This window comes from Saimiri boliviensis, chromosome 1 (assembly GCF_048565385.1).
Source record: "Saimiri boliviensis isolate mSaiBol1 chromosome 1, mSaiBol1.pri, whole genome shotgun sequence".
NCBI lineage: Eukaryota > Metazoa > Chordata > Mammalia > Primates > Cebidae > Saimiri > Saimiri boliviensis.
In genome coordinates, this window is record NC_133449.1 from 127305978 (window position 1) to 127316793 (window position 10816).

General features: G+C 54.0%; 1 protein-coding gene across 2 annotated transcripts in view; it reads left to right on the forward strand.

The window, feature by feature from the left end:
* Positions 1 to 4687, forward strand: part of ZAP70 (zeta chain of T cell receptor associated protein kinase 70) — a 29570-nt gene extending 24883 nt beyond the window's left edge. For both annotated transcript variants that reach the window (XM_010352040.3, XM_039463323.2), the window contains 4 exons: positions 1273 to 1465; positions 1557 to 1697; positions 1791 to 1903; positions 3151 to 4687. In XM_010352040.3, the coding sequence (XP_010350342.1) occupies positions 1273 to 1465; positions 1557 to 1697; positions 1791 to 1903; positions 3151 to 3274 (571 nt within the window). In that variant the 3' untranslated portion in view covers positions 3275 to 4687. The remainder of the gene's footprint in view (positions 1 to 1272; positions 1466 to 1556; positions 1698 to 1790; positions 1904 to 3150) is intronic.
* Positions 4688 to 10816: the final 6129 nt, after the last annotated feature.

The window sequence follows — 10816 nt, forward strand, 5'->3', positions numbered from 1 at the left end:
GGCTAAAATCCTTACTATCTGGCCCTTTAGCGGAAAGTTCCGCAGTTTCATTCATGGTGCCTCATCCCCATTCTTTTGCCCTCACAGACACAAGTTCTGCGCTCCCGAAGGCACATTTTTGCTGATCTGTGTTCTCTGGCCGGTGCACACACCTTCCCAGTGTGTCCCTCGCTCCCACACTCAGTTATTTGACAGGTGTTTATTGGACAGTTTCTCAGTGACAGGAACTGTTAGTAGCACTTGGGATTCATTAGCAAATAAACGAGGCAGAGATCCCTGCCCTGTATTCTGGTTGAAGGAAGAGAGACAATAACAGTCCTGATGAAATCTAGAGCCTGTGGGAAGATGGTGCTGTGGACACAGCATGCCACAGCTCCGGGGTTGGGAGTGTCGGGGTGCGAGGTGCAGTGGGCAGGGAGACTTGAACAAACTGAGGGAGGCTGCCGAGCCCAGATGTGCGGAAGGGCATTCCAGGCAGAGGGCACACCCACACAGAGGCCCTGAGGTGGCCCTGTGCAGGGAGGGGATGAACAGATCGTGCCAAAGCTTGCAGGCTGCCAGGAGGAGATGGAGTTTTACTCTGAGGGAGTAAATGGGAGTTGGTGGGGGCGGTACTGTGAGCAGAGGAGAGGAAGGACGTGACTCAGGGGCAGAGAGAACAAGACAGTGGGAGACAGTGAGGAGGGAGCCCGGGAACTGGGCGGAGCTGACTCTTTCTGTGTGTGTTCGCGTGTGTGGGGGGGAAGGGGGAAGGCGAGGGAAGCAGGGGTCCAGGTGAGTGATGCTGTGGCTGCCTCCCAGTGGCAGATGCAGAGGTAAGCAGTGGGGTGGGTTCTGGAAAGATTCTGACACCAGAGCTGCCAGGGTTTGCTGCCAGATTGGGTGTGAGAGAAAGAGGAGCTACTGGAGAGGACGGTGGAGGAGCCACATGTGTGTGCACATGGGGAGAGGGACGTCAGGCCACATTATCTTTGAGATGCCTGTGATACCCCAGCATGTGGAGGGTGCAGGCGGAGATCTAGATTTGGGAGTTGTGGCGTATGGGTGATCCCTAAAGCCTCGAACTGGATAGACTGGGTGAAGGCGGGGGTTTTGCCAGTTTGTTCACTGCTGTGTCCCCAGCCCCATGCGTGGTACACAGCAGGTGCTCAATAATCGTTTTTGAACACGTGGTCACCTGGCTCATGCCCAGCTGGGTCAGAGAAGCATGCTTTGCCTCTGGGAACTTGGGTGGTCTTCTCCCCGATGAGCCCGCCTTCCCCACCACCCCAGGGAGGAGATCCCCGTGAGCAACGTGGCGGAGCTGCTGCACCAGGTGTCCATGGGGATGAAGTACTTGGAGGAGAAGAACTTCGTGCACCGTGATCTGGCAGCCCGCAACGTCCTGCTGGTCAACCGGCACTATGCCAAGATCAGCGACTTCGGCCTCTCCAAAGCACTGGGTGCCGACGACAGCTACTATACTGTGAGCCTCTGCCACTGTGATGCCTGGGTGGATGGGCGGGGTGGGTAGAGGGTCCCTGAGCCCTATTCTGGCAGCATCTCCCCCTCCACAGGCCCGCTCAGCAGGAAAGTGGCCGCTCAAGTGGTACGCACCCGAGTGCATCAACTTCCGCAAGTTCTCCAGCCGCAGTGATGTCTGGAGCTACGGGGTCACCATGTGGGAGGCCTTGTCCTATGGCCAGAAGCCCTACAAGGCAGGCGCAGGCAGAGGCGGTGGAATGTGTGGTGGGGAGCGGGAGGAGGAGGACCCTGGTCACTCACATGTGTCTCGGCCCCGGCTTGAGCAGAAGATGAAAGGGCCGGAGGTCATGGCCTTCATCGAGCAGGGCAAGCGGATGGAGTGCCCAGCAGAGTGTCCGCCCGAACTGTACGCACTCATGAGTGACTGCTGGATCTACAAGTGAGTGCGGGAGGGGAGGGGACCCGGCCAGACTGAACCCTGGGAAGTCCTGGTGCCAGATGAGTTGTTAACCAAACTCTACCCAATGTCATCCCACCCATAAGCTTTCACCCAGTTCATGACCTTTGCAGCCACCCCCTACCCGCACACCCAGCTCTCCAACACACCACCCCTGTCCTGCTCCAGCGTGCCACACCCTGCCACCTTGCCTGTGGCCCCGTGCTTGAGCATCTAAAACCTCAGCCATCTTCAACACATGGACCTTGCAACATGCAAACAGGTCCATGCTCTGCTACTCAACCTATGACGCCGACACTCAGGGCATGAGATGATTCTCCAGCACCCAGCACTCCAGTCCCCACCAGCTAGCACACAGCACCCAAATACCAGACAGGCTGGCACTGAGATACCAAATACTCATCTAGTCCAGTCCCCACATCTGCCCGGTTGAAGCTCAACCTTCAAACGTCTCAACTCCTAACACTGTCAAATATCCCAACTTCCCATCAGACAACAGGCGACACACCCGGGCAAGCGGACACCCTACACTGCCCCTGCAAGGCATGGCCACTCTAACCCTGCTGGCCAGCACTAAAGACGATGACACTGAAATGCCCACGCAGTCCAACAGATAGACACCCTTTCTGGCTGGTCCGCCCCACTGCGACATGTGTTAATTTGACCTCCAGGAGACACCCAGTGCACTACACCCCAGTACCCAAAGAGTCCAGTGCCTAGCACCGCAGCGAAGTCCATGGATACCGCATGCACAGTACCGTTAATACTGCAGCTCCCCACTGGCCAGACCCACTGGAGTGCTCCAGGCTTCTGCTGATGACTAGACACGTCCCCCCTCCCGTCTAAGCCTGTACCTAGCATTCCAACACCCTGCCCCCCAGGTGCATGTGCGAAGCATCAACAGCTTTCCATATCCCAGGTCCCCATGGTCAATAGCTGCCACTCTGACACCCAGTCCGCTCAGTCCCGAGTCACTGGTCAACGCTCGGTAGAAGGTCACGCAGCACCCTGTGTGTGGGAGCTCTGCCTCTTAGGCTGTGCTGCATTGCCCAACGCTCTCACATCCCAGAGGCCCCTCCACCACCCATTGTTCTGCCACCCCAGCAGCCCTGCTGACTTTCTGAGCCCTGAAAAGTCCACCTCAGCCACGCACCATGCATTCCCGCCCTCTGGTGAAGCTGGGTCCCAGGGGTGTGGCCAGCAGCCTGGATGTACCCCATCCCTCACAGGTGGGAGGATCGCCCTGACTTCCTGACCGTGGAGCAGCGCATGCGGGCCTGTTACTACAGCCTGGCCAGCAAAGGCGAGGGGTCCCCGGGCTGCACACGGAAGGCCGAGGCTGCCTGTGCCTGAGCTCCCGCCGCCCAGGGCCTGCAGCCTTCCACGCTGGCTCTGCCCCTGCCCTCAGCCCCACCCCAGGCCCTGCAGTCTGGCAGAGCCCACTTGGTTGTCTCCACACGCAGCTGGGCTGTGGTAGGAGGTGTCTCAGGCCACGCCACCCTTGCATTCCCTGCCTGGACCCCTGTCCTCTCTGGTTGGGGAGGAGGGAGGCCCCGAGGGTGGGGCTGTGTAGCCTGTCCCGGGCTGGCGGCTCCCGGAGGGCCCTGAGCTGATGGCGTTGCCTTCGTGGACGCCTTGCTCTGGGCCCTGACAGTGAGGCCTGGGCGACCTCAGGTGGTCGGGTGTAGATCACTGGAATAAACTTAGCTTCCCTCTAGCCTGAGCGCCCTCATCTTTTCCGGGGTGAGGGGAGGGGCCGTGACAGGTGGGTTATGAGAAGTGCATGGAGGTGAATGTCCTTGTGTGGACTGACCTGGAAGTGACCCCTGGGAGGATGGGGCTGGGTCCCACTCTCCACCCTAGGGGGCAGCTTCATTGGAGTGAGGGGCTGGGGTGGAGTGGGGCACCTGAGGCCAGGTGGATGTGGGCCCAAGGGCTGCGTGCCTGGCTGCCCTGCCTGTGTGGAGCTGGTTGTGCACGTTAGGATCATCTGGAGAGATTTTAACAAGCGCTAAACCTGCCCCCATCCAGCTGGGGCCTTCACGACCCCAGGGCTGCCTTGCACATCACGAGATATAGTCTTTTTCATTGGTAGATACATATGTTAGCTTCCACATGAACTGTATTACTGAATTTGAAAAATACCAACGTGCAAACATTGTTTTTAAATTAATTGTTTTAAAAACTAATGAACAAATTAAAAATTACATCAGTTAATTTAGTGGTTTCTTAAATTGTGTGGTTTGCAGATAGTTCAGTTTTATAAAAATTCACGCCGGGCGCGGTGGCTCAAGCCTGTAATCCCAGCACTGTGGGAGGCCGAGGCGGGTGGATCACGAGGTCAAGAGATCGAGACCATCCTGGTCAACATGGTGAAACCCCATCTCTACTAAAAATACAAAAAACTAGCTGGGCGTGGTGGCGCGTGCCTGTAATCCCAGCTACTCAGGAGGCTGAGGCAGGAGAATTGCCTGAACCCAGGAGGCGGAGGTTTCGGTGAGCCGAGATCGCGCCATTGCACTCCAGCCTGGGTAACAAGAGCGAAACTCCGTCTCAAAAAAAAAAAAAAAAAAAAATTCACTTGTGAGTCTCTGAACAATGACTTACATTATGTAAAGTATGATATTAGTAAATAAACTGTGACTTTCATTTCTTTTATGGTCATCATTATTATTTGCTTCATGTCATCACTAGAGCTGAAAGTAATTTTGTTTTATAAGAAGGAAGCATTAGAAAATGGTCCTCTAGGTGTGAGATACATTGGAACGATGAGGGACACACCAGAGACGTCTGGTGAGGAACCACCGAGAGACGGTGCAGTTCTGCAGAGCACCCTCCAGGTGGCGATGTTCCCCAGGCCGAGGCCAGCTCGGGTCCATCCCGCCCTCACCACCGGCCTCACCTCTGGACGGCTCCTTGCCCGCCCGCAGCACGACCTCGAGTCCTCACTTCCAGGTCCCCAATCATGCCCCCTGCAAGGTGCTTGCAGGATTTTCTTCTGGCGGCTCTGACCATGCCCCTTCGCCCTCCGCCAGGGTTTCCACCGTCGCGCTGCCTCCCCTCTGGGCCTCCGCATTCACTGCTGCTGCTGCCTGGAGAGCTCCCCATCTCCACTCACTGATGTCCGCTAGGAAAGCTCCCGTCCCCACTCACTGAGGCGCACTGAGCTTGTGCTGCGTTACTCCGATTTCCCTTGGGGAAAGTTAAGTTAATTTCTCTGTTTTTTTTGGATGGCTTGGCAGGAAAGGTCAATACAGGACAAGGAATTAGAAAACCTTAAAGGCACTGGGGAGCTAGGGAGTGTCCTACGCAGTAAGGAGAGAAAGGTTTCTCCCTACCTCTGCCTTTGGAGCCAGAGTGAGGGAGTAGGTGGCTCTAGCTTTGGCCAGCCCAATCCCCTCCATGAATTCCCAGTGGCTGGAGCCAAGGGTATTTCTGCGCTCAGTGCCCTCCCTGGCAGGGCTCTTCCCTGCCTGTGAACTTTCACGGAGGCTGAGTCAGCCCATGGCACCTGATCCCTGGTAAACACCAGGTTTGGGGGGTGGGGGTCAGCCCTGGAGAGGAAGCTGTGAGCTGCAGGCTAGGGGCTGATGTCACCTTTGCAGAAGTGCCTGTGACTTCCTCTACCTGGAGCTTGGAGGCCCCAAGGGCTGATGTGGCTCACGTGGGGCTCACATGGGGCTCGCTGGGAAACAGTGACAGGGAGGGAAGCCCCTGGTGTGGGTAGGACCCTGCTAAGCCTTCTGGCATTCAGGAGGCAGGGGCAGGGGTGGTCACTGGGACCCCTGGAAGCCAGCATTGTCCCCCCTGCCCCTCTTGGCCTTTCCCCCCAACTCCATCTCCCCACCCTTTCCACTCTCTTAGCCAGGCGGCTCTGTTGAGTCCTCTTTGGCTTGGAGCTTGCCCCATGTCTTTCTGTGCCCCTCGCTGAGAGTCCCTCCCTGTGGGCCCCTCCCTGCCTCTGGCCCCACTGTGGCTCTGTCTGTCATGCCCCTTCTTCTGTCTGCTGGCGCCTCTACTGCCCGGTCTGCCCCACCCTCCGGAGGAGAGCTGGGTTCTGCACTCCGAGGGTGCCCCCAGCAGGGTTCCTATCTCTTGGGTTCATCTTTTGACACCAGCTGTGCTGGGAGGGGAGGCCCGACTAGGATGAGGGTGGGGATAACTGGGGCCAGGTGTTGAGCCTGTCTGGCCTCCCACGGGGCCAGTGGTGGGAGGGAGTATGAAGCTCCAGATCCCAGTGGGCTTCATTGTGCGGGCCCTTCGGTTGCTACCTGTCCCGCCCTGCCCCTTGCCTTCACACTTTCGGGCCCTGAGAACTTCACATTGGTCTGTGCTGCTTCTGGGGTGTCATCTCACCCTTGCAGGGCTGCGGCCTCCTTCTCACTAATAGTGAGCCGTCCTAGGCTCTGTGCACAAGGCCTGAGAGCCATTTGCCTTGTCTGTTCTGTCTAAAGAGCCATAGCTCACAGCAAGGCCTGTGAGCTCCTCACAGCAAAAGGCCTATGCAGCCATTTGCCAGGCTGGGGTGGAGCATGGCTTCAGAGACCAGGGCGGCTCCGCTGTTGTGTAGCACTAGGGATATTTGTTCTTGGCAATGGGACATGCTAGGGACAAAGCATGTGGGACGTGGGGACCCCAGGAGGATTTTGGTTTTACTCTGAGTGAGGTGGGAACTGCTGGGGCTGAGTGTGGACAGGGCTGTGAGCACACGCCAGTCCTGCCCGCCCTGGCCCTGAGTGATGCCTGCTTGCATGGCGGTCCTGGCGTCAGCTGAGCCCAGGTGACACATTTGGAGATTAAGTGCCAGCAACTTTGTCACAGTGAGAGTGCAGGGCCCTGAGTCTCCATTGGGTCCTATGGGATTGTGCCAAAGCTATGGAGACAGCCCCTACCCCAGTGCCCCCGGGCAGCCTTCCAAGCCAGAGGGTAGAATTTGCAGCTCACAGAAGAGCTTGGAGTGCAGGGCATCGGACAAAGGCCTGGAGGGAGGACCACCCTCAGCCCAGTCTCCCTGGGGATGGAGGAGAGGGTCTGAGGGACACAGTTTCTGATCACTGCTTGCACACCTCCTGCGATGGGCAGCTCATTCATTACCTCTCAAGGCAGCCTGGGCTGGTGAGTGAATTACAATTCTTAGAAAGGTTTTCCAACTGCTGACACCAAGCTGGACCCCCATTCCCCTCACGGTTCCAAGACCACACAGAGCACACTTCTGTATTGATCGTTGCCTATTCCAGACGTATGTGTCTTTAGGGACACAGGCTCAGGGTGATCACTACTGGCATGCGGGCAGCCCACTGGAGGTCCAGAGACGCTCCTGACCCAGTTGAGAGGTGCCAACCTGGTGGGCTTCCTGTGGGAGGGCACGCCTTAGCCGAGTTCTGAAGGGTGGGTGAAGGGTGAGTTTTCTCCCTCTACTCACTGTTCCCGCTCCCTGGGATACAGGGAGCGGGAACAGTGTGTCGACAGAGAGAAGGTCCTTTTGGAAACAGAGAGGTTTTGGGTGGCTGGAGGCTGAGTTTGGAAATGGGAGGAAAACGGGAGGCCTGGTGCGGTGATCAAGGTGGGAGGCGAATGACATCCTCTCTTGTTTCTTATTTTCTGATTGCTCGGCCAGGAAGCAACGAACCTCCCCATTTACCAGGTCCATGGCTTCCCAGCATTGGGTTTTACCATCTTAAAAACGTTTTTGAATTTTCAGTGGGAAAAATATCTCATTGTGTAAATGAAGGCAAATGAGCATTTCTCTTGTGAGCAGTGAAGTTGGCTGGACAGATGCCACCTCTTGCTGTGAGCTCCTCACGCCTCATGCCCAGCACAGAGCTTGTGGCTTCTCAGGCCCCGTCCTCTGCTCTGAGCAAGGGCGTGGGCTGCCCTCCGGCCACGTGGGTGAGGATGTGGTGAATCAGTTTCCTGTTCTGCTTCCATTCACCTTTTGTTCCTTCAGGGTTTCCAGTTTCTCTGTTCTCTGTTGGAGGCTGGGGTCCCATGTGCCTATAGCTTTGTCCTTGTCTGGGGTATCTCTGAGCTCAAATGAGAGGGCCGTGAAACCCCAGGAAGGTATCTGTGGGAGGCAACTCTGACGTGGTGGGTGCCTTGAACATACAACTTCCTGTTTAATTCTTAAAACATCTGCCTGGGGTGGAAACTGTTAAGCCCATTTTACAGTTGGGGAAACCAAGGCTCCGAGGACTTGTTACAACCCGGCATCCCCACTCTCCCATGGCCAATATGTAAGAGGCAACTCTATTGGCAGCTTTTCTGGGCTTCATTTCACAAACTCCTCTTTAGACATGAAGGTTCTGTTTGGTTAATGTTCCAGAGGAGAGGGGCTGCTAGCTGTCCATCTTGAGGTGAAACCCTTGGTCCCACCCTGCCCAATCAAGGTATGGAAGCCCTATTTCTCATCTAGGAAGGGGCTGTGGTGTTCGGCTCAGCGCCAACCTCATACTTCAGGGAGAGAAATGCGAAACAAAAAAAAGGGAGAAGGAGGCACATGCACTCGTCCTCCTCAGAACCAAACGCCTGAGTTAGGCCTTGGTTCTGGCTCTGTGGCTGCCACTGAAATCCCGTCTGGCCTTATTAAGTCCCTCCCACCTCTGGCTCTCCACTTTCCCTTCTGTGGAGTTTTTATTCTAGCAACGATACTTTTCACATCTGAGCTCCTGGTTCTTTTTTTTATATCTGCTTGCTTTTGTCTCGTAGTCTCCTGTTCTTTTTTTTTCTTTTTTGTGAGACGGAGTTTCACTCTTGTTGCCCAGACTGGAGTGCAATGGTGCAACCTCAGCTCACTGCAACCTCTGCCTCCTAGGCTCAAGTGATTCTTCGGCCTCTACCCACCGAGTAGCTGGGATTACAGGCTTGCACTGCTATGCCCGGCTAATACTGTATTTTTAGTAGAGACGGGGTTTCTCCATGTCGGTCAGGCTGGTCTCGAACTCTTTACCTCAGGTGATCCATCCCTCTTGGCCTCTCAAAGTGCTGGGATTACAGGTGTGAGCCACCACACTCAGCACTCGAACTTTTTTTTTTTTTTTCTTTTTTCCCTGAAACGGAGTCTCACTCTGTCCCACAGGCTGCAGTGCAATGGCACACTGTTGGCTCACTACAACCTCCACCTCCCGAGTTCAAGCGATTCTCCTGCCTTAGCCTCCGGAGTAACTGGGATTACAGGCACCTGCCACCATGCCCAGCTCATTTTTATATTTTTAGAAGAGACAGGTTTTCACCATGTTGGCCAGGCTGGTCTTAAACTCCTGATCTCAGGTGATCCATCCACCTTAGCCTCTTTAAGTATTGGGATTACAGCCAAGCCACTGGGCCTGTTCTTGTTTATGGCTGTTACTCCCTTCTTTATCTCTTTGAGTTTTTAATATACTTGTAAAGTCCTTTTAAGATTATTTTCTCTTTCCTCAGATGTAAATTCTTCCATATGGGGACTTTGTGAAAATTTCATGAAGTGGATGAAGTGGTTGTGAGTCCACTGTCTCTTCAGAATATTTCTTGCATGTGTACCTGGTCAGGGCCATATATGAGAGCCTGTGCTCTTGGCTTCATAGGTCAGGGGCCCTGCATTGGTACTAGCCTCCTAATGGGTGGGTGAGGGGCTTCAACCCTTGTTTTCAGGCACCTCTGCAGTGGTCTCTTGTGCACTTGGTGTCTTCCTGTCATTGCTAAGTGTTTGAAGAATGGTTTCTGTGTGTACTTGGTCTGCCATCTTGAGTCAAAGTCCAATTTCACCATCTGTAAACATTTCACAGATGCGGCACTGAAGTTCAGGGTGGTGGCCTGACTTGCCCCAGTGCATAAAGCTAGGAGGGAGAATTTGAACTCAGCAAAAATCTATTTGCTCCCTGTTCCTCTGCAGGCCCCAGCCCGGCACTCCCCTCAAGCTCTGACTCATTGCTAGCTCTGCTTTCCCTGGCTGTCTTCCTCAGTGAGCTGGGAGAAGGGCCTCTACCCTGTAGACACCCTAAACAAACTCAAAACTTAGTCCTGGCAGATGATGTGAAAAAACAAAAAAAACAAAACAACAACAACAACAAAAACAAAACCCAAAGCTGGCAGGTTAACTCAGTATATTGATAAGGCCCTGGACTCTGTAGTCTGGCTGTGTGACCCCAGGTAGGTTACTTAACCTCAGGGAGCCTCAGTTTTCTCTTCTGTGACATGGTGACAGTAATTGTATTTACCTTTCTGAGTAGTGATATGAAGTGAAAAAAATGTATTAGTCTAGCACATAGCAGCTGCTCAATAAATATTACTTCCTTCCATGGAGGAAAGCAAACTGGGGTTGGGGCCAGGGGAATGTGATGGCTGATTGATTAAATTCCTGAAAGGTTTCATGGGCCAGAGGCAGGAGACGTTCTCCATGGTCTGAAAAAGAGAACAGAGAAGACAGGGAAGGCAACACAGCTTCTAAGTCTGTTCACTGGGGTAAAGAATACTCCCTTCCTCAAATGGTGCCAGGACCAAACAAAAAGTCAGTCCTCTACTTCATACATATTTAAAAACTAACTAATATGGATCAGTGACCTAAATATTAAATATAAGAGCCCAAACCATAAAACCCTTAAGAAAACAAATGAGTAAATATTCTTGGATTTGGCAGTGGGTTCTTAGGTATGACACTCAAAGCACAAGCAATAAAAGAAAAATAGATAAACTGAACTTGATTAATATAGAAACCTTTAATTTTTTAAATTTTTATTTATTTTATTGTTTTTTTTTGAGATGGAGTCTCGCTCTGTCGCCCAGGCTGGGATGTTGGAATCTTGGTTCACTGCAACCTCTGCCTCCCAGGCTCCAGCACTTCTCCTGCCTCAGCCTCTTGAGATTGCAGGAACCTGGGATTGCAGGAACCCACCACCATGCCTAGCTAATTTTGTATTTTTA